This window comes from Scyliorhinus torazame, chromosome 23, assembly GCF_047496885.1.
Source record: "Scyliorhinus torazame isolate Kashiwa2021f chromosome 23, sScyTor2.1, whole genome shotgun sequence".
Taxonomy (NCBI): Eukaryota; Metazoa; Chordata; class Chondrichthyes; order Carcharhiniformes; family Scyliorhinidae; genus Scyliorhinus; species Scyliorhinus torazame.
This window is the reverse complement of record NC_092729.1, coordinates 53,104,549-53,128,377: the sequence shown is the minus strand read 5'-3', so window position 1 is coordinate 53,128,377 and position 23,829 is coordinate 53,104,549. Positions and strand designations below refer to the sequence as shown.

The 23,829-nt window shown below is 50.5% G+C and overlaps 1 protein-coding gene across 1 annotated transcript in view; it reads right to left on the bottom strand.

Annotated features, from left to right (window-relative positions):
- Positions 1-2,005: 2,005 nt before the first annotated feature.
- LOC140399554 (uncharacterized) overlaps positions 2,006-23,829 on the bottom strand; it is a 59,754-nt gene continuing 37,930 nt past the window's right edge. Inside the window, exons 2-7 of the mRNA XM_072489098.1 lie at positions 10,668-11,047; positions 9,332-9,977; positions 8,748-9,166; positions 7,805-8,000; positions 3,663-4,161; positions 2,006-2,950 (exon numbers count right to left, since the gene is read on the bottom strand). Of these exons, the coding sequence (XP_072345199.1) occupies positions 2,006-2,950; positions 3,663-4,161; positions 7,805-8,000; positions 8,748-9,166; positions 9,332-9,977; positions 10,668-11,047 (3,085 nt within the window). The remainder of the gene's footprint in view (positions 2,951-3,662; positions 4,162-7,804; positions 8,001-8,747; positions 9,167-9,331; positions 9,978-10,667; positions 11,048-23,829) is intronic.

Below are 23,829 nucleotides of genomic sequence, written 5' to 3'. Positions count from 1 at the left end.
GCTGGTACTGTTTCTGCTGGGACTGCTGCTGCTGGTACTGTTTCTGCTGGGACTGCTGCTGCTGGTACTGTTTCGGCTGGGACTGCTGCTACTTGTATTGATTGTACTCGGACTGCTGCTGCTGGTACTGTTTCTGCTGGGGCTGCTGCTGCTGATACTGTTCCTGCTGGGACTGCTGCTGCTGGTACTGTTTCGGCTGGGACTGCTGCTGCTGATACTGTTCCTGCTGGGACTGTTGCTGCTGGTACTGTTTCTGCTGGGACTGCTGCTGCTGGTACTGTTTCTGCTGGGTCTGCTGCTGCTGGTACTGTTTCTGCTGGGACTGCTGCTGCTGGTACAGTTTATGCTGGGTCTGCTGCTGCTGGTACTGTTTCTGCTGGGACAGTTTCTGCTGGTACTGTTTCTGCTGGGACTGCTGCTGCTGATACTGTTCCTGCTGGGACTGCTGCTGCTGGTACTGTCTCGGCTGGGACTGCTGCTACTTGTATTGATTCTACTCGGACTGCTGCTGCTGGTACTGATTCTACTCGGGCTGCTGCTGCTCGTACAGTTTATGCTCGAATTGCTGCTGCTGGTACTGTTTCTGCTGGGACTGCTGCTGCTGGTACTATTTCTGCCGGTACTGCTGCTGCTGGTACTGTTTCGGCTGGGTCTGCTGCTGCTGGTACTGTTTCTGCTGGGACTGCTGCTGGTACTGTGTCTGCTGGGGCTGATTCTGGTACTGTTTCTGCTGGGACTGCTACTGCTGACCCAGTATCTGCTGGGGCTGCTGCTGCTGGTACTGTTTATGCTGGGACAGCTGCTGCTGGTACTGTTTCTGCTGGGACTGTTTCTGCTGATACTGTTTCTGCTGGGACTGCCGCTGCTGGTACTGTTTCGGCTGGGACTGCTGCTACTTGTATTCATTCTACTCGGACTGCTGCTGCTGGTACTGTTTCCGCTGGGACTGTTTCTGCTGGTACTGTTTCTGGTGGGACTGTATTCATTCTGCTGGTACTGATTCTACTCGGACTGCTGCTGCTCGTACAGTTTATGCTCGAATTGCTGCTGTTGGTACTTTTTCTGCTGGGACTGCTGCTGCTGGTACTGTTTCTGCTGGGACTGCTGCTGCTGGTACTGTTTCTGCTGGGACTGCTGCTGCTGATACTGTTCCTGCTGGGACTGCTGCTGCTGGTACTGTTTCGGCTGGGACTGCTGCTGCTGATACTGTTCCTGCTGGGACTGCTGCTGCTGGTACTGTTTCTGCTGGGACTGCTGCTGCTGGTACTGTTTCTGCTGGGTCTGCTGCTGCTGGTACTGTTTCTGCTGGGACTGCTGCTGCTGGTACTGTTTATGCTGGGACTGCTGCTGCTGGTACTGTTTCTGTTGGGACTCTTTCTGCTGGTACTGTTTCAGCTGGGACTGCTGCTGCTGATACTGTTCCTGCTGGGACTGCTGCTGCTGGTAAAGTTTCGGCTGGGACTGCTGCTACTTGTATTGATTCTACTCGGACTGCTGCTGCTGGTACTGATTCTACTCGGACTGCTGCTGCTCGTACAGTTTATGCTCGAATTGCTGCTGCTGGTACTGTTTCTGCTGGGGCTGCTTCTGGTACTGTTTCTGCTGGGACTGCTGCTGCTGGTACTGTTTCTGCTGGGGCTGCTGCTGCGGGTACTGTTTCTGCTGGGGCTGCTGCTGCTGGTACTTTTTCTGTTGGGACTGCTGCTGGCACTGTTTCTGCTGGGGCTTTTGCTGCTAATACTGATTCTGCCGGGGCTGCTTCTGGTACTGTGTCTGCTGGGGCTGCTGCTGGCACTGTTTCTGCTGGGGTTGTTCCTGCTGGTACTGTTTGTTCTGGGGCTGTTTTTGTACTGTTTCTGCTGAGGCTGCTACTTCTGGTACTGTTCCTGCTAGGGCTGCTGCTGGTACTGTTTCTGCTGGGATTGCTGCTACTGGTACTGTTTATGCTGGGACTGCTGCTACTTCTGGTACTGTTCCTGCTAGGGCTGCTGCTACTGGTACTGTTTCAGCTGGGGCTGCTGCTGGTACTGTTGCAGCTGGAACTGCTGCTGCTGGTACTGTTTCTGCTGGGGCTGCTGCAGATGCTTGTGCGGTTTCTTCGGGGACTGCTGCTACTTGTACAGATTATAATTGGACTGCTGCTGCTGGTACTGTTTATGCTGGGACTGTTGCTGCTGGTACTGTTTCTGCTGGGACTGCTGCTGCTGATACGGTTTATGCTGGGACTGCTGCTGCTGTTACTGTTTATGCTGGGACTGCTGCTGTTGATACTGATTCTGCTGGGGCTGCTGCTGCTGGTACTGTTTCGGCTGGGACTGCTGCTACTTGTATTGATTCTACTCGGACTGCTGCTGCTGGTACTGTTTCTGCTGGGACTGCTGCTGCTGATACTGTTCCTGCTGGGACTGCTGCTGCTGGTACTGTTTCGGCTGGGACTGCTGCTGCTGATACTGTTCCTGCTGGGACTGCTGCTGCTGGTACTGTTTCTGCTGGGACTGCTGCTGCTGGTACTGTTTCTGCTGGGACTGCTGCTGCTGGTACTGTTTATGCTGGGACTGCTGCTGCTGGTACTGTTTCTCTTGGGACTCTTTCTGCTGGTACTGTTTCTGCTGGGACTGCTGCTGCTGATACTGTTCCTGCTGGGACTGCTGCTGCTGGTACAGTTTCGGCTGGGACTGCTGCTACTTGTATTGATTCTACTCGGACTGCTGCTGCTGGTACTGATTCTACTCGGACTGCTGCTGCTCGTACAGTTTCTGCTCGAATTGCTGCTGCTGTTACTGTTTCTGCTGGGGCTGCTTCTGGTACTGTTTCTGCTGGGACTGCTGCTGCTGGTACTGTTTCTGCTGGGGCTGCTGCTGCGGGTACTGTTTCTGCTGGGGCTGCTGCTGCTGGTACTTTTTCTGTTGGGACTGCTGCTGGCACTGTTTCTGCTGGGGCTTTTGCTGCTTATACTGATTCTGCCGGGGCTGCTTCTGGTACTGTGTCTGCTGGGGCTGATGCTGGCACTGTTTCTGCTGGGGTTGTTCCTGCTGGTACTGTTTGTTCTGGGGCTGTTTTTGTACTGTTTCTGCTGAGGCTGCTACTTCTGGTACTGTTTCTGCTAGGGCTGCTGCTGGTACTGTTTCTGCTGGGATTGCTGCTCCTGGTACTGTTTATGCTGGGACTGCTGCTACTTCTGGTACTGTTTCTGCTAGGGCTGCTGCTACCGGTACTGTTTCAGCTGGGGCTGCTGCTGGTACTGTTGCAGCTGGAACTGCTGCTGCTGGTACTGTTTCTGCTGGGGCAGCTGCAGATGCTTGTGCGGTTTCTTCGGGGACTGCTGCTACTTGTACAGATTCTAATTGGACTGCTGCTGCTGGTACTGTTTATGCTGGGACTGTTGCTGCTGGTACTGTTTCTGCTGGGACTGTTGCTGCTGTTACTGTTTATGCTGGGACTGCTGCTGCTGATACTGATTCTGCTGGGGCTGCTGCTGCTGGTACTGTTTCTGCTGGGATTGCTGCTGCTGGTACTGTTTCTGGTGGGACTGCTGCTGCTGATACTGTTTCTGCTGGGACTGCTGCTGCTGGTACTGTTTCTGCTGGGACTGCTGCTGCTGGTACAGTTCCTGCTGGGACTGCTGCTGCTGGTACTGTTTCTGCTGGGACTGCTCTGCTGGTACTGTTTCGGCTGGGACTGCTGCTACTTGTATTGATTCTACTCGGACTGCTGCTGCTGGTACTGTTTCTCCTGGGACTGCTGCTGCTGGTACTGTTTCTGCTGGGACTGCTGCTGGTACTGTTTCGGATGGGACTGCTGCTACTTGTATTGATTCTACTCGGACTGCTGCTGCTGGTACTGATTCTACTCGGACTGCTGCTGCTCGTACAGTTTATGCTCGAATTGCTGCTGCTGGTACTGTTTCTGCTGGGACTGCTGCTGCTGGTACTGTTTCTGCTGGGACTGCTGCTGCTGGTACTGTTTCGGCTGGGACTGCTGCTACTTGTATTGATTCTACTCGGACTGCTGCTGCTGGTACTGTTTCTGCTGGGTCTCCTGCTGCTGATACTGTTCCTGCTGGGACTGCTGCTGCTGGTACTGTTTCGGCTGGGACTGCTGCTGCTGATACTGTTCCTGCTGGGACTGCTGCTGCTGGTACTGTTTCTGCTGGGACTGCTGCTGCTGGTACGATTTCTGCTGGGTCTGCTGCTGCTGGTACTGTTTCTGCTGGGACTGCTGCTGCTGGTACAGTTCCTGCTGGGACTGCTGCTGCTGGTACTGTTTCTGCTGGGACTGCCGCTGCTGGTACTGTTTCGGCTGGGACTGCTGCTACTTGTATTGATTCTACTCGGACTGCTGCTGCTGGTACTGTTTCTCCTGGGACTGCTGCTGCTGGTACTGTTTCTGCTGGGACTGCTGCTGGTACTGTTTCGGATGGGACTGCTGCTACTTGTATTGATTCTACTCGGACTGCTGCTGGTACTGTTTCTGCTGGGACTGCTGCTGCTGATACAGTTCCTGCTGGCACTGCTGCTGCTGGTACTGTTTCTGCTGGGACTGCCGCTGCTGGTACTGTTTCTGCTGGGACTGCTGTTGCTGATACTGTTCCTGCTGGGACTACTGCTGCTGGTACTGTTACGGCTGGGACTGCTGCTATTGTATTCATTCTATTCCGACTGCTGCTGCTGGTACTGTTTCTGCTGGGACTGTTTCTGCTGGTACTGTTTCTGCTGGGACTGCTGCTTCTGATACTGTTCCTGCTGGGACTGCTGCTGCTGGTACTGTTTCGGCTGGGAATGCTGCTACTTGTATTGATGCTACTCGGACTGCTGCTGCTGGTACTGATTCTACTCGGACTGCTGCTGCTCGTATAGTTTATGCTCGAATTGCTGCTGCTGGTACTGTTTCTGCTGGGACTGCTGCTGCTGGTACTGTTTCTGCTGGGACTGCTGCTGCTGGTACTGTTTCGGCTGGGACTGCTGCTACTTGTATTGATTCTACTCGGACTGCTGCTGCTGGTACTGTTTCTGCTGGGGCTGCTGCTGCTGATACTGTTCCTGCTGGGACTGCTGCTGCTGGTACTGTTTCGGCTGGGACTGCTGCTGCTGATACTGTTCCTGCTGGGACTGCTGCTGCTGGTACTGTTTCTGCTGGGACTGCTGCTGCTGGTACTGTTTCTGCTGGGTCTGCTGCTGCTGGTACTGTTTCTGCTGGGACTGCTGCTGCTGGTACAGTTTATGCTGGGTCTGCTGCTGCTGGTACTGTTTCTGCTGGGACAGTTTCTGCTGGTACTGTTTCTGCTCTGACTGCTGCTGCTGATACTGTTCCTGCTGGGACTGCTGCTGCTGGTACTGTCTCGGCTGGGACTGCTGCTACTTGTATTGATTCTACTCGGACTGCTGCTGCTGGTACTGATTCTACTCGGGCTGCTGCTGCTCGTACAGTTTATGCTCGAATTGCTGCTGCTGGTACTGTTTCTGCTGGGACTGCTGCTGCTGGTACTATTTCTGCCGGTACTGCTGCTGCTGGTACTGTTTCGGCTGGGTCTGCTGCTGCTGGTACTGTTTCTGCTGGGACTGCTGCTGGTACTGTGTCTGCTGGGGCTGATTCTGGTACTGTTTCTGCTGGGACTGCTACTGCTGACCCAGTATCTGCTGGGGCTGCTGCTGCTGGTACTGTTTATGCTGGGACAGCTGCTGCTGGTACTGTTTCTGCTGGGACTGTTTCTGCTGATACTGTTTCTGCTGGGACTGCCGCTGCTGGTACTGTTTCGGCTGGGACTGCTGCTACTTGTATTCATTCTACTCGGACTGCTGCTGCTGGTACTGTTTCCGCTGGGACTGTTTCTGCTGGTACTGTTTCTGGTGGGACTGTATTCATTCTGCTGGTACTGATTCTACTCGGACTGCTGCTGCTCGTACAGTTTATGCTCGAATTGCTGCTGTTGGTACTGTTTCTGCTGGGACTGCTGCTGCTGGTACTGTTTCTGCTGGGACTGCTGCTGCTGGTACTGTTTCTGCTGGGACTGCTGCTGCTGATACTGTTCCTGCTGGGACTGCTGCTGCTGGTACTGTTTCGGCTGGGACTGCTGCTGCTGATACTGTTCCTGCTGGGACTGCTGCTGCTGGTACTGTTTCTGCTGGGACTGCTGCTGCTGGTACTGTTTCTGCTGGGTCTGCTGCTGCTGGTACTGTTTCTGCTGGGTCTGCTGCTGCTGGTACTGTTTATGCTGGGACTGCTGCTGCTGGTACTGTTTCTGTTGGGACTCTTTCTGCTGGTACTGTTTCAGCTGGGACTGCTGCTGCTGATACTGTTCCTGCTGGGACTGCTGCTGCTGGTAAAGTTTCGGCTGGGACTGCTGCTACTTGTATTGATTCTACTCGGACTGCTGCTGCTGGTACTGATTCTACTCGGACTGCTGCTGCTCGTACAGTTTATGCTCGAATTGCTGCTGCTGGTACTGTTTCTGCTGGGGCTGCTTCTGGTACTGTTTCTGCTGGGACTGCTGCTGCTGGTACTGTTTCTGCTGGGGCTGCTGCTGCGGGTACTGTTTCTGCTGGGGCTGCTGCTGCTGGTACTTTTTCTGTTGGGACTGCTGCTGGCACTGTTTCTGCTGGGGCTTTTGCTGCTAATACTGATTCTGCCGGGGCTGCTTCTGGTACTGTGTCTGCTGGGGCTGCTGCTGGCACTGTTTCTGCTGGGGTTGTTCCTGCTGGTACTGTTTGTTCTGGGGCTGTTTTTGTACTGTTTCTGCTGAGGCTGCTACTTCTGGTACTGTTTCTGCTAGGGCTGCTGCTGGTACTGTTTCTGCTGGGATTGCTGCTACTGGTACTGTTTATGCTGGGACTGCTGCTACTTCTGGTACTGTTCCTGCTAGGGCTGCTGCTACTGGTACTGTTTCAGCTGGGGCTGCTGCTGGTACTGTTGCAGCTGGAACTGCTGCTGCTGGTACTGTTTCTGCTGGGGCTGCTGCAGATGCTTGTGCGGTTTCTTCGGGGACTGCTGCTACTTGTACAGATTATAATTGGACTGCTGCTGCTGGTACTGTTTATGCTGGGACTGTTGCTGCTGGTACTGTTTCTGCTGGGACTGCTGCTGCTGATACGGTTTATGCTGGGACTGCTGCTGCTGTTACTGTTTATGCTGGGACTGCTGCTGCTGATACTGATTCTGCTGGGGCTGCTGCTGCTGGTACTGTTTCGGCTGGGACTGCTGCTACTTGTATTGATTCTACTCGGACTGCTGCTGCTGGTACTGTTTCTGCTGGGACTGCTGCTGCTGATACTGTTCCTGCTGGGACTGCTGCTGCTGGTACTGTTTCGGCTGGGACTGCTGCTGCTGATACTGTTCCTGCTGGGACTGCTGCTGCTGGTACTGTTTCTGCTGGGACTGCTGCTGCTGGTACTGTTTCTGCTGGGTCTGCTGCTGCTGGTACTGTTTCTGCTGGGACTGCTGCTGCTGGTACTGTTTATGCTGGGACTGCTGCTGCTGGTACTGTTTCTCTTTCGACTCTTTCTGCTGGTACTGTTTCTGCTGGGACTGCTGCTGCTGATACTGTTCCTGCTGGGACTGCTGCTGCTGGTACAGTTTCGGCTGGGACTGCTGCTACTTGTATTGATTCTACTCGGACTGCTGCTGCTGGTACTGATTCTACTCGGACTGCTGCTGCTCGTACAGTTTCTGCTCGAATTGCTGCTGCTGTTACTGTTTCTGCTGGGGCTGCTTCTGGTACTGTTTCTGCTGGGACTGCTGCTGCTGGTACTGTTTCTGCTGGGGCTGCTGCTGCGGGTACTGTTTCTGCTGGGGCTGCTGCTGCTGGTACTTTTTCTGTTGGGACTGCTGCTGGCACTGTTTCTGCTGGGGCTTTTGCTGCTTATACTGATTCTGCCGGGGCTGCTTCTGGTACTGTGTCTGCTGGGGCTGATGCTGGCACTGTTTCTGCTGGGGTTGTTCCTGCTGGTACTGTTTGTTCTGGGGCTGTTTTTGTACTGTTTCTGCTGAGGCTGCTACTTCTGGTACTGTTTCTGCTAGGGCTGCTGCTGGTACTGTTTCTGCTGGGATTGCTGCTCCTGGTACTGTTTATGCTGGGACTGCTGCTACTTCTGGTACTGTTTCTGCTAGGGCTGCTGCTACCGGTACTGTTTCAGCTGGGGCTGCTGCTGGTACTGTTGCAGCTGGAACTGCTGCTGCTGGTACTGTTTCTGCTGGGGCAGCTGCAGATGCTTGTGCGGTTTCTTCGGGGACTGCTGCTACTTGTACAGATTCTAATTGGACTGCTGCTGCTGGTACTGTTTATGCTGGGACTGTTGCTGCTGGTACTGTTTCTGCTGGGACTGCTGCTGCTGGTACTGTTTATGCTGGGACTACTGCTGCTGGTACTGTTTATGCTGGGACTGTTGCTGCTGTTACTGTTTATGCTGGGACTGCTGCTGCTGATACTGATTCTGCTGGGGCTGCTGCTGCTGGTACTGTTTCTGCTGGGATTGCTGCTGCTGGTACTGTTTCTGGTGGGACTGCTGCTGCTGATACTGTTTCTGCTGGGACTGCTGCTGCTGGTACTGTTTCTGCTGGGACTGCTGCTGCTGGTACAGTTCCTGCTGGGACTGCTGCTGCTGGTACTGTTTCTGCTGGGACTGCTCTGCTGGTACTGTTTCGGCTGGGACTGCTGCTACTTGTATTGATTCTACTCGGACTGCTGCTGCTGGTACTGTTTCTCCTGGGACTGCTGCTGCTGGTACTGTTTCTGCTGGGACTGCTGCTGGTACTGTTTCGGATGGGACTGCTGCTACTTGTATTGATTCTACTCGGACTGCTGCTGCTGGTACTGATTCTACTCGGACTGCTGCTGCTCGTACAGTTTATGCTCGAATTGCTGCTGCTGGTACTGTTTCTGCTGGGACTGCTGCTGCTGGTACTGTTTCTGCTGGGACTGCTGCTGCTGGTACTGTTTCGGCTGGGACTGCTGCTACTTGTATTGATTCTACTCGGACTGCTGCTGCTGGTACTGTTTCTGCTGGGTCTCCTGCTGCTGATACTGTTCCTGCTGGGACTGCTGCTGCTGGTACTGTTTCGGCTGGGACTGCTGCTGCTGATACTGTTCCTGCTGGGACTGCTGCTGCTGGTACTGTTTCTGCTGGGACTGCTGCTGCTGGTACGATTTCTGCTGGGTCTGCTGCTGCTGGTACTGTTTCTGCTGGGACTGCTGCTGCTGGTACAGTTCCTGCTGGGACTGCTGCTGCTGGTACTGTTTCTGCTGGGACTGCCGCTGCTGGTACTGTTTCGGCTGGGACTGCTGCTACTTGTATTGATTCTACTCGGACTGCTGCTGCTGGTACTGTTTCTCCTGGGCCTGCTGCTGCTGGTACTGTTTCTGCTGGGACTGCTGCTGGTACTGTTTCGGATGGGACTGCTGCTACTTGTATTGATTCTACTCGGACTGCTGCTGCTGGTACTGTTTCTGCTGGGACTGCTGCTGCTGATACAGTTCCTGCTGGCACTGCTGCTGCTGGTACTGTTTCTGCTGGGACTGCCGCTGCTGGTACTGTTTCTGCTGGGACTGCTGCTGCTGGTACTGTTTCTGCTTGGACTGCTGCTGCTGGTACTGTTTCGGCTGGGACTGCTGCTACTTGTATTGATTCTACTCGGACTGCTGCTGCTGGTACTGTTTCTGCTGGGGCTGCTGCTGCTGATACTGTTCCTGCTGGGACTGCTGCTGCTGGTACTGTTTCGGCTGCGACTGCTGCTGCTGATACTGTTCCTGCTGGGACTGCTGCTGCTGGTACTGTTTCTGCTGGGACTGCTGCTGCTGGTACTGTTTCTGCTGGGACTGCTGCTGCTGGTACTGTTTCTGCTGGGACTGCTGCTGCTGGTACAGTTTATGCTGGGACTGCTGCTGCTGGTACTGTTTCTGCTGGGACAGTTTCTGCTGGTACTGTTTCTGCTGGGACTGCTGCTGCTGATACTGTTCCTGCTGGGACTGCTGCTGCTGGTACTGTCTCGGCTGGGACTGCTGCTACTTGTATTGATTCTACTCGGACTGCTGCTGCTGGTACTGATTCTACTCGGGCTGCTGCTGCTCGTACAGTTTATGCTCGAATTGCTGCTGCTGGTACTGTTTCTGCTGGGACTGCTGCTGCTGGTACTATTTCTGCCGGTACTGCTGCTGCTGGTACTGTTTCGGCTGGGTCTGCTGCTGCTGGTACTGTTTCTGCTGGGACTGCTGCTGCTACTGTGTCTGCTGGGGCTGATTCTGGTACTGTTTCTGCTGGGACTGCTACTGCTGACCCAGTATCTGCTGGGGCTGCTGCTGGTGGTACTGTTTATGCTGGGACTGCTGCTGCTGGTACTGTTTCTGCTGGGACTGTTTCTGCTGATACTGTTTCTGCTGGGACTGCCGCTGCTGGTACTGTTTCGGCTGGGACTGCTGCTACTTGTATTGATTCTACTCGGACTGCTGCTGCTGGTACTGTTTCTGCTGGGACTGCTGCTGCTGATACTGTTCCTGCTGGGACTACTGCTGCTGGTACTGTTTCGGCTGGGACTGCTGCTACTTGTATTCATTCTACTCGGACTGCTGCTGCTGGTACTGTTTCCGCTGGGACTATTTCTGCTGGTACTGTTTCTGGTGGGACTGCTGCTGCTGGTACTGTTTCGGCTGGGACTGCTGCTACTTGTATTGATTCTACTCGGACTGCCGCTGCTGGTACTGATTCTACTCGGACTGCTGCTGCTCGTACAGTTTATGCTCGAATTGCTGCTGTTGGTACTGTTTCTGCTGGGACTGCTGCTGCTGGTACTGTTTCTGCTGGGACTGCTGCTGCTGGTACTGTTTCTGCTGGGACTGCTGCTGCTGATACTGTTCCTGCTGGGACTGCTGCTGCTGGTACTGTTTCGGCTGGGACTGCTGCTGCTGATACTGTTCCTGCTGGGACTGCTGCTGCTGGTACTGTTTCTGGTGGGACTGCTGCTGCTGGTACTGTTTCTGCTGGGTCTGCTGCTGCTGGTACTGTTTCTGCTGGGACTGCTGCTGCTGGTACTGTTTATGCTGGGACTGCTGCTGCTGGTACTGTTTCTGTTGGGACTCTTTCTGCTGGTACTGTTTCAGCTGGGACTGCTGCTGCTGATACTGTTCCTGCTGGGACTGCTGCTGCTGGTAAAGTTTCGGCTGGGACTGCTGCTACTTGTATTGATTCTACTCGGACTGCTGCTGCTGGTACTGATTCTACTCGGACTGCTGCTGCTCGTACAGTTTATGCTCGAATTGCTGCTGCTGGTACTGTTTCTGCTGGGGCTGCTTCTGGTACTGTTTCTGCTGGGACTGCTGCTGCTGGTACTGTTTCTGCTGGGGCTGCTGCTGCGGGTACTGTTTCTGCTGGGGCTGCTGCTGCTGGTACTTTTTCTGTTGGGACTGCTGCTGGCACTGTTTCTGCTGGGGCTTTTGCTGCTAATACTGATTCTGCCGGGGCTGCTTCTGGTACTGTGTCTGCTGGGGCTGCTGCTGGCACTGTTTCTGCTGGGGTTGTTCCTGCTGGTACTGTTTGTTCTGGGGCTGTTTTTGTACTGTTTCTGCTGAGGCTGCTACTTCTGGTACTGTTTCTGCTAGGGCTGCTGCTGGTACTGTTTCTGCTGGGATTGCTGCTACTGGTACTGTTTATGCTGGGACTGCTGCTACTTCTGGTACTGTTCCTGCTAGGGCTGCTGCTACTGGTACTGTTTCAGCTGGGGCTGCTGCTGGTACTGTTGCAGCTGGAACTGCTGCTGCTGGTACTGTTTCTGCTGGGGCTGCTGCAGATGCTTGTGCGGTTTCTTCGGGGACTGCTGCTACTTGTACAGATTATAATTGGACTGCTGCTGCTGGTACTGTTTATGCTGGGACTGTTGCTGCTGGTACTGTTTCTGCTGGGACTGCTGCTGCTGATTCTGTTTATGCTGGGACTGCTGCTGCTGATACTGTTTATGCTGGGACTGCTGCTGCTGATACTGATTCTGCTGGGGCTGCTGCTGCTGGTACTGTTTCTGCTGGGATTGCTGCTGCTGGTACTGTTTCTGCTGGGACTGCTGCTGCTGATACTGTTTCTGCTGGGACTGCTGCTGCTGGTACTGTTTCTGCTCGGACTGCTGCTGCTGATACTGTTTCTGCTGGGACTGCTGCTGGTACTGTTTCTGCTGGGACTGCTACTGCTGGCACTGTTTCTGCTGGGACTACTGCTACTTATACTGTTTCTGCTGGGACTGCTGCTGCTGGTACTGTTTCGGCTGGGACTGCTGCTACTTGTATTGATTCTACTCGGACTGCTGCTGCTGGTACTGTTTCTGCTGGGACTGCTGCTGGGTGAGTTCTTTGAGAAGGTGACCAAACAGGTGGATGAGGATAAAGCAGTTGATATGGTGTATAGGGATTTCAGTAAAGCGTTTGATAAGGTTCCCCACGGTAGGCTACTGCAGAAAATACTGAGGCATGGGATTCAGGGTGATTTAGCAGTTTTGATCAGAAATTGGCTAACTGGAAGAAGACAAAGGGTGGTGGTTGATGGGAAATGTTCAGACTGGAGTCCAGTTTCTAGTGGTGTACCATAAGGATCTGATTTGGGGCCACTGCTCTTTGTCATTTTTATAAATGACCTGGAGGAGGGCGTAGCTGGATGGGTGAGTAATTTTGCAGATGACACTAAAGTCGGTGGAGTTGTGAACAGTACGGAAGGATGTTACACGTTACAGAGGGACATAGATAAGCTGCAGCGCTGGGCTGAGAGATGGCAAATGGAGTTTAATGCAGAAAAGTGTGAGGTGATTCATTTTGGAATGAATAACAGGAAGCCAGAGTACTGGGCTAATGGTAAGATTCTTGGCAGTGTGGATGAGCAGAGAGATCTCGGTGTCCATGTACATAGATTCCTGAAAGTTGCCACCCAGGTTGAGAGGTTTGTCAAGAAGGCGTACGATGTGTTAGCTTTTATTGGTAGAGGGATTGAGTTTCGGAGCCATGATGTAATGTTGCAGCTGTACAAAACTCTGGTGCGGCTGAATTTGGAATATTGCGTGTAATTCTGGTCGCCACATTATAGGAAGGATATGAAAGCATTGCAAAGGGTGCAGAGGAGATTTACCAGAATGTTGCCTGGTATGGAGGGAAGATTTTATGAGGAAAGGCTGAGGGACATGAAGCTGTTTTCGTTAGAGAGAAGAAGGTTAAGAGGTGACTTTATTGAGGCATAAAAGATGATCAGAGGATTGGATAGGGTGGACAGTGAGAGCCTTCTTCCTTTGATGGTGATGTCTAGCACGAGGGGACATAGCTTTGAGTTGAGCGGAGATAGATATAAGACAGATGTCAGATGTAGGTTCTTTACTCACAGAGTAGTAAGGGTGTGGAATGCTCTGCCTGCAACAGTAGTGGACTCGCCAACATTAAGGGCATTCAAATGGTCATTGGATAGACATATGCACGATAAGGGAATGGTGTAGATGGGCTTTAAAGTGGTTTCACAGGTCGGCGCAACATTGAGTGCCGAAGGGCCTGTACTGCACTGTAATGTTCTATGTTCAATGTTCATTGCGAGATGTTTTGTGTATAAAAGCAGGGATGTGTTGCTGCAATTGGAAGGGCCTTGGTGAGGCCACACCTGGAGTATTGTGTGCAGTTTTGGTCTCCTTCTCTGAGGAAGGATGTTCTTGCTCTCGATGGAGTGCAGCGAAGGTTTACCAGACTGATTCCAGGGATGGCGGGACTGTCGTATGAGGAGAGATTGACTAGGTTGGGATTGTGCTCGCTGGAGTTCAGTAGAATGAGGGGGGATCTCATAGAGACTTATAACATTCTAACCGGACTAGACGGTGGATGCAGCGAAGATGTTACCAGTGATGAGTGTGTCACGAACCAGGGGTCACAGTCTGAGGATGGAGGGTTAACCATTTCGGACAGAGTTAAGGAGAGATTTAGTCAGAAAAAGAGTGGTGAGCCTGTGGAATTCATTACCACAGGAACTAGTTGATGCTAAAACTTTGAACATATTCAAGAGGTGGCTAAATGTAGCACTTGGGGAGAATGGGATCAAAGGCTATGGGGAGAAAGCAGGATTAGGCTATTGAGTTGGATGATCAGCCATGATCGTGATGAATGGCGGAGCAGGCTCGAAGGGCCAAAAGGCCTCCTCCTTCTTCTATCTTCTATGTATCTCTGTATCTAGGTAAACTTTTTAAACACGAAGCAGTAAACTAGCATGGACAATCTACCCAACCTGCACATCTTTAGACTGCGGGGGGGAACAGGATTCCCCGAAGGAACCTCACACAGTCACGGGGAAATACTGCAAACTCCAAACAGGCAGTCACGTTAGGTCGAAATGCCACCGTGCCTCCCAGGGGTATTCGTCAGGGTGGTCACAGTGAGGGATATTAGTCAGGGTAGGGACTGTTCAAAGGGAAGGTAATTAGTCATGCTATGCTCTGTCCGGAGGCTGGGGGAATTAGTGAGTTGAGGGGCTTTACACCGGGATATTCAATTAGTCAGGGGAGGGATCGATATGAGTGAAACACATATCTCCAACGGTCACCTCAGCCAACTCGTGAATAATAAAACAACCAAGCAGGATCGGACAGTGACTCACGGCTACTGGTGAGGAACAGAATCGCCGATGCAGGTGATCTGCATCCTGCGATATTCAAACAACTGTCTTCGAACCACGATTAACATGCAAAAACTGTCCTCCAAATGTAATAATTTGAAGTACTGGATCACCTCTCAACACGCACCACTCTCAATCCAAGAAATGTCTAGTAAAGTGAGGCACAGTCAATCCTTCTTAACCGTGGTTCCTAAATTTGTCTTTTATTCATCTTTTCTTCACTGCTCTTCCCATTATAACGAAGTAGCGGGAAATGAAATCTGCCTTACAGTGTACTGAACGTCATTGATGCTCCATGCAGACTCCGCCCCGCAGAGACTGTTCCCTGGTCCCCCAAACTTCTGAAACTAATGTACCCACCGTCGACGTGATTAGTGATTTTGGAACCTGTCTATCCCACCTCTCTTTATTCTCTGTCCTGTTGGTGAGTAAGACAGTTTAATTCAATGTGTTTTCTGCGAAAAACAAAGACACGAATCCCTGATTTTCACAAAAGTCTGATGTATAATGTTCGTTGCTGACGTTATAAATAGTGGGCCTGCTTAGGCAACTGATCAATCCAAATCGTTTTTTAAAAAATGGAGCCAAATATAATTTCGTGACGAATTTCTGCTGCATCTCATGTCTCTGGAACAGATCGCCTGAATATTCCTGTGAGGAGCTGGCAATTGAGCCATGAGCCCTCCTGCAGATGTCAGGGTCTGAAGTGAACAACCGCCTCACTATTTGCAGCTCAACGCACGCCGAAGCGTTTGGCTGCTTCTGCATTCTGTCTTCCAAAGTTAATCTGGGAGCATCTTCATTTAACACAGTATTTATTTGCCACGGCAATTACTGATTCCACAGGCAAAGCGAGCAACTGCAGTGAACCGAGTGATTTTAGAGGAGAAGCAAACCTCTGTGGGGCACTGGGGGAAATCAAACCGCAGTTCCTCGTTAGTATAGTGGTTAGTATCCACGCTTATTACGCGGGAAACCGGGGTTCAATCCCCCAACGGGAAATTTGTACCTGTCCAGAAAAACGACGGGGGATCCTTTTGAAAGTTGGCACAGCGGCTGCCAAATCCGCCAAAGCACATCGCTCAAAAGTTGCATTCAACGGGGCGGACTTGACACCACTCCTCAAAACCACCCGCACCAATTATGTTGTACAATACTTCGGTCAGCGAACAGAACACATATCGTTTCAGTTCACAAATTAGCCCGTTGAAAAGTCCAAATGTTGCCTTCAACGGGAGCCATTTTTCGCACAAGATATGCGCTCGCAAAAGCGATACGAGTGAATCACATATCTCCAACGGTCACCGCAGCCAACTCGTGAAGAATAAAACAATCAAGCAGGATTCCAGTAATGGTGCACTCGACCCTCACCAGGGTATCAGAGCTGGGCTTGATCTCCCAACTAGGGGAGGGGAAGCCTTCCAGCCCGTCAATCTCGCCTCCGAGCCATCAACTAGGCGAAAGACTAAGACTAGCCTGGCCCCAGGCTAATAGAATAGATGGCATTGAGGTACGTAGGGAAGAGGTGTTGGCAATTCTGGACAGGCTGAAAATAGATAAGTCCCCGGGACCTGATGGGATTTATCCTAGGATTCTATGGGAGGCCAGGGAAGAGATTGCTGGACCTTTGGCTTTGATTTTTATGTCATCATTGGCTACAGGAATAGTGCCAGAGGACTGGAGGACAGCAAATGTGGTCCCTTTGTTCAAAAAGGGGAGCAGAGACAACCCCGGCAACTATAGGCCGGTGAGCCTCACGTCTGTAGTGGGTAAAGTCTTGGAGGGGATTATAAGAGACAAGATTTATAATCATCTAGATAGGAATAATATGATCAGGGATAGTCAGCATGGCTTTGTGAAGGGTAGGTCATGCCTCACAAACCTTATTGAGTTCTTTGAGAAGGTGACTGAACAGGTAGACGAGGGTAGAGCAGTTGATGTGGTGTATATGGATTTCAGCAAAGCGTTTGATAAGGTTCCCCACGGTAGGCTATTGCAAAAAATACGGAGGCTGGGGATTGAGGGTGATTTAGAGATGTGGATCAGAAATTGGCTAGCTGAAAGAAGACAGAGGGTGGTGGTTGATGGGAAATGTTCAGAATGGAGTACAGTCACAAGTGGAGTACCACAAGGATCTGTTCTGGGGCCGTTGCTGTTTGTCATTTTTATCAATGACCTAGAGGAAGGCGCAGAAGGGTGGGTGAGTAAATTTGCAGACGATACTAAAGTCGGTGGTGTTGTCGATAGTGTGGAAGGATGTAGCAGATTACAGAGGGATATAGATAAGCTGCAGAGCTGGGCCGAGAGGTGGCAAATGGAGTTTAATGTAGAGAAGTGTGAGGTGATTCACTTTGGAAGGAATAACAGGAATGCGGAATATTTGGCTAATGGTAAAGTTCTTGAAAGTGTGGATGAGCAGAGGGATCTAGGTGTCCATGTACATAGATCCCTGAAAGTTGCCACCCAGGTTGATAGGGTTGTGAAGAAGGCCTATGGAGTGTTGGCCTTTATTGGTAGAGGGATTGAGTTCCGGAGTCGGGAGGTCATGTTGCAGCTGTACAGAACTCTGGTACGGCCGCATTTGGAGTATTGCGTACAGTTCTGGTCACCGCATTATAGGAAGGACGTGGAGGCTTTGGAGCGGGTGCAGAGGAGATTTACCAGGATGTTGCCTGGTATGGAGGGAAAATCTTATGAGGAAAGGCTGATGGACTTGAGGTTGTTTTCGTTGGAGAGAAGAAGGTTAAGAGGAGACTTAATAGAGGCATACAAAATGATCAGGGGGTTGGATAGGGTGGACAGTGAGAGCCTTCTCCCACGGATGGATATGGCTGGCACGAGGGGACATAACTTTAAACTGAGGGGTAATAGATATAGGACAGAGGTCAGAGGTAGGTTCTTTACGCAAAGAGTAGTGAGGCCGTGGAATGCCCTACCTGCTACAGTGGTGAACTCGCCAACATTGAGGGCATTTAAAAGTTTATTGGATAAACATATGGATGATAATGGCATAGTGTAGGTTGGATGGCTTTTGTTTCGGTGCAACATCGTGGGCCGAAGGGCCTGTACTGCGCTGTATTGTTCTATGTTCTATGTTCTAAGACGTCCCGTTCCGACCCCCCGTATACAACGCCAGGTGAGTCGGTGGCCAAGGCTCCAGCTCGCTACCAAGACCCCCTGACGTGGCGTTAAAGAGGGGATCCGGGATCTGACAAGTTTAGAGCAAAACCAGAAGGCATGATACCCCGCACCTCAAAACTAACATATGCACATATCCCCCACCCCTGAGGAAAATACCACTCAACCTTGTCCTGGTCAAGGCCGCCCTGTGCACCATCTTCAACCGGATCAAGATGAGCCGAGTGCAGGGGAAGAACATAAGAACATAAGAACTAGGAACAGGAGTAGGCCATCTGGCCCCTCGAGCCTGCTCCGCCATTTAATGAGATCATGGCTGATCTTTGTGGACTCAGCTCCACTCTCCGGCCCATACACCATATCCCCGAATCCCTTTATTCTTTAGAAAGGCATCTATCTTTTTCTTAAAAACGTTTAAAGAAGGAGCCTCAACTGCTTCAATGGGCAAGGAATTCCAGAGATTCACAACCCTTTGGGTGAAGAAGTTCCTCCTACACTCCATTCTAAATCTACCTCCCCTTATTTTGAGGCTATGCTCCCTAGTTCTGGTGTCCCTGACCAGTGGAAACAACCTGCCCGCACCTATCCTCTCTATTCCCTTCATAATTTTATATGTCTCAATAAGATCCCCCCGCATCCTTCTAAACTCCAATGAGTAAAGTCCCAGTCTACTAAACCTCTCGTCATAATCTAATCCCCTCAACTCTGGGATCAACCTAGTGAATCTCCTCTGCACTCCCTCCAGTGCCAATATGTCCTTTCCCATGTAAGGAGACCAAAACTGAACACAATACTCCAGATTCAGCCTCACCAACACCCTATACAATTGCAGCATAACCTCACTAGTCTTGAACTCCATCCCTCTAGCAATGAAAGACGAAACTCGATTAGCCTTCTTATTCACCTGTTGCACCGGCACACCAACTTTTTGCGACTCGTGCACCAGCACACCCAGGTCCCTCTGCAGAGCAGCATGTTTTAACTTCTTACCGTTTAAATAATAATCCATTCTGCTGTTATTCCTCCCAAAATGGATAGCCTCACACTTGCAGACCCTAGCCCATTCACCTAACCTATCCAAATCCTTCTGCAGACTTCCGGTATCATCTGCACTTTTTGCTTTACCACTCATCTTCGTGTCGTCTGCAAACTTTGACACATTGCACTTGGTTCCCAACTCCAAATCGTCTATGTAAATTGTGAACAACTGCGGGCCCAACACTGATCCTTGAGGGACCCCACTAGTTACAGGTTGCCAACCAGAGAAACACCCATTAACCGCACTCTCTGCGTTCTGTTAGTTAACCAATCCTCTACCCATGCTACCACTTTACCCTCAATGCCATGCATCTTTAGTTTATGCAGCAACCTATTGTGTGGCACCTTGTCAAAAGCTTTCTGGAAATCCAGATATACCACATCCATTGGCTCCCCGTTATCTGCTGCACTGGTAACGTCCTCAAAAAATTAGTCAGACACGACCTACTCGCTGACCCCGTGAACAGCCTCACTCCTGACTCTCAGATTCTGACATTTTCTACAGGGGATGGATTAGTAGAGGTTTATGTGTGTAATTCTGACGTTTCCCATTAGAGGGTAGATTGGTAAAGGTTTATCTGTGTGCGATTCTGATATTTTGCATTATGGGGTAGACTGGTACAGGTGCTTCTGTGTGACCCTGTCATTCCCCATTAGGGCAAAGGATTAGGAGGATGGGGGTGAAAGGAGAGAACCAGGGTGAGAGAGAGTTAAACAGAGAGAGGGGGTTTGAGTAATGTTGGAGACGCATTGGGAGAAATACATGGCTGTATCTGGATGTGGGGGTGCGGGTGCGTTTTCCTGCATGGTGAGACTTGTTGCAATGTCTTCATTGCAACTTTAATCATTCACTCATTGACGAGTGGGGGTACGAGTTTTGGAATTTTGTTGTATAATACTAAAACATTCCAATGTTCACTCTGGTGGGGACATTTAATGCAAATGGGAAGACAGGAGCCTTTCAGAATGCATTTTAATCCAGCTCTCACAGGGCCTGGATTGAAAAAGGCTGCAATTGGGGCTCAGTTTAATTCGCCAATCACAGTGTCCGAGGTTTGCTGTAATGAATGTCACTGTTCCCGGTAAAAGCCCAGGGGAACGTTTAAATTGAATTTTATTGAGTTTCTGCTTGTAAATGGGGCTGTTTAGCACAGGGCTAAATCGATGGCTTTGAAAGCAGATCAAGGCAGGCTAGCAACACGATTCAATTCCCATAACAGCCTCCCCGAACAGGCGCCGGAATGTGGCGACTAGGGGTTTTTCACAGTAACTTCATTGAAGCTTACTTGTGACAATTAGCGAATTTCATTTCATTTCATTCATTTCCATTTCATTTCAAATTCCTCGTCTGTCTCTCTCTCTCTCTCTCTCTCTCTGCCTCTCTCCCTCCATCTCTCTCTCCCTCTCTCTCCCTCACTATCACCGTTTCTCCTTCTCTCTCTCTCTCGCTCTCCCTCTTCCTCTCTTTCTCCATGAATAAGAGAAGGGAGTGAGGGAAACAGGAAGAGACAGCAGAATAGAGGTAGCATTTGATGGGGGATCTCAGGGGAGGGAAGGTGATAGTCAATTCCCACCCAGACCCCCTTTATAATGGGATACTGTCGGTGAACTCTGTCCCTCATTCCCCTCTCCCCTCATTGGGAGATATCATCTGGAGATTGTACTCGGGGTGTGTGCGTGCATGGGATGATCAAATCCTGCAATGTGTGCATGTTGGGTCAGTTATCTGATCACAGTCCCATTCAGAATGAGAGTTCAGGGAAGCTTTGCTGAAACTCTCTTATTCCTCTGACACATTCTCAATGTAGGCGCTGTTTTTTTTCATGTCTGGAAAGAAAATGTGTCCATTTCATAAACCTGGTTGTCTCAATATTTTTAAAAACTTAGAAATAATGCTTTTGCCAGGGCATCTATTTCTTTAGAGAACTTTTGCAGCCTTTATTCCCATTGTGGCTGCTCTTCCTCCTGCTCCTCCCGCCGGCCATTGGCTCCATAGCTCTCCTTGCGGCAGCTGCTGCTCCTTCCAGAGTCACCTCTTGGCATCGCATCCCGTGCTTCCCACACACACAAAACGCAGGTTGAACGCCGACCGTCACCAATGCAAGATGGCTGCCTACCGACTCCAAAGAGAATGCAACATAGTTACCTACAGTCTCCAATGGGAATGCATGATGGCTGCCCACAGTCTCCAATGGGAATGCAAGATGGTTACCTACAGTCTCCAATGGGAATGCATGATGGCTGCCTGCCATCTCCAATGGGAATGTAAGCTGGTTACCTACAGTCTCCAATGGGAATGCATGATGGCTGCCTGCCATCTCCAATTGGAATGCAAGATGGCTGCCGACCGTCACCCCGGAAATGCAAGATGGCCACCGAACGCCTGACCTGACAACACACGATGGTCCCTCACCATCTCCCCGGCAACTCAAAATGGCCACCGAACGCTTCACCAGGTAATGCAAGATGGTCGCTCACTCTCTCCCTGGCAACGCAAGATGGCCATCGAACGCCTCACCAGGTAACGCAACATGGCAAATTAGGGTAAGGTGGCTGGTGATGGGCACTTTCACCGACAGTGGCAGGAGAAAATACTGGAAAATATCTGACGGACTGGCAGCATGTTTAAGTGGAGAAAGCAGCTAACATTTCGAGTCCAGGTGACTCTTTGTAAAGGTCTGATAAGGGATCATCTGGACTCGAAACGTTAGCGCTGTTCTCTCCTTTCAGATGGGAACAGACCTGCTGATATTTTCCAGCAGTTTCTCTTTTGGTTTGAGATTCGAGAATCCCCAGTAATTTGCTTTAAAATATTAGGAGAGTGATGCCGTGTAGGAGGGGTTTCTGCTCAGGGTTTAATTAGTTGAATAATCGGAATAAAGGGAAATTTCAACACATTCTTAAAATGCTGTCTGAACTGAGTCTGTGTCACGGCATAAATCGCAGTGTTTGTGCAGCAGCTCAGGAGCTGAAACATGTAGCCCAATTCCCGAACATAACTATCTAACGATATAGGCGTAGACCTCAGATAAAACATCCGGGTCCATATGGAATAAAACATTAACACTGACCACAGCAGGATGAAATTAGCCGAGATAATAAACAGTAAAATGATGGATTTCCTCCGACACTCCATCTCCGGGTCGCTGAGACTATTTCTACTGCTGTGAGCCCGGAATCTCCTCCGGGCCCTGCTGGTCACGACAATGTGTCTGACGGTGAAAACATTCAGCAGTAGAATGACGGCAAATGGAACACACGGGGTCAGAATGTGGTGGAGGAACTCGATTGTTGCCCAGACCGGAGAGAACTTCACAGTCCTTGAGACAACACAAAACCAGGGTTCATTCCACAGCTGATACCGATATAAGAACATAAAATACCAGAAAGTGTTCTTAAAACAGCTCAGCACAGTCACTGTTCCCAGAACCACAGCCGCCGTTTTCTCGCTGCAATATTTACTTTTCAGCTTCGGGCAACAAATGGCCACGAATCGATCAAAGGTGAAAGTGACGGTGAACCAGACAGAACAGTCAGTAGCTGCATAAAGCAGGGCGGCGTGGATATTACACACGGGGATGAACCGCAGGAAATTAAACTGTTCAATAAAAACAATGGGAATGTGCCTCAATATCAAGTCGAGCACAACGACCAGTAGATCCCCCACTGCCATGGCCACAAGGTAACAAGTAACACATTTGGACAGTCCACAGTTTTTTCTCTTCAGGATCACAATTATGATGAGGTTCGCTGTGAGGAAGGGAAATTAACAATGACATTGATTATCAGGCTGGGGAAGACATTACCAGTTTCATCGAAACCAAAGAGAAAACGTTGGAAAATCTCAGCAGATCTGGCAGCATCCATAGGGAGAGAAAAGAGCTAACAGTTCGAGTCCAGGTGACGCTTTGTCAAGTTTGACTAGTTCGACGGAGGTGGTGTTGACAAAGACAAACAAATGCACACAAAGACACTCTCACAGGCACAGAGATAAAAATACACACACTCACACACGCTGAGAGACACTAATGCAAACACTGACAGACACACATATATACACACTCACAGAGACAGAGAGAGGCGTGATTACAAACTATACAGACACATATGTTCACACACTCACAGACATGGAGACAGAAATACACACACTCACAGACATAGAGATACAAATACACACACTCTAAGAATCAGAGAAACACTGATTCCACTGATTCACCACTCTCTCGGTGAAGAAACTTCTCCTCCCCTCAGTACAAAAGGGTTTACCCCGTACCCTCAAACTGTGACCCACAGTTCCGTACTCTCCCACCATCGGGACATACTTTCTGAATCTCGCCTGTCTAATCCTGTTCGAATTTTGCAATTTTCCACAGGACCCCCTCTCACTCTTCTAAACGTCAATGAATGTAATCCTAACCGATTTATTCTCTCCTCGAATGACAGTCCCGCCACCTCAGGAATCACTCTGGTAAATCTTCGCTCCACACCCGCCATAGCAAGAAAAAATTTCCTCAGATAAGTGCACCAAAACTGCAGACAATACTCCAATTCCCTATATAGTTCCAGTCAATAAAAATAATAATCCTGGAACTCCCTGCCTTCGAGCACTGTCGGTGTTCCTACACCACGTGGACTGACCGATATCCATAAGCAATCCTTGAATTCACTCCCTATCCGCACTGACGTTGTACAGAAGCTACATGGACCGAATGATGAATAATAGCAATTATATTACGTATTAGCTGACAGCACTCTGGGTGTACCTATGCCACAGGGTCAGACTGATGTCCAACAAAGAAAATGGATCCCCTCCCAAACAGCACAGTGGGCTTGTTTTTTTAATTCATTTACGGGACGTGGGTGTCGCTGATTCGGCCCAAATATATTGCCCATCCCTAGTTGCCCTTCTGAAGATGGTGGTGCGTTGCCTTCTTGAAAAGCTGAGGCCCTACAGGGGTAGGTACACCCACTCTGCTTTTAGATAGGGAGTTGCAGTTTAGTGCCCCAGCGATAGTGAAGGGACGGCGATATGTATCCAAGTCTGGAT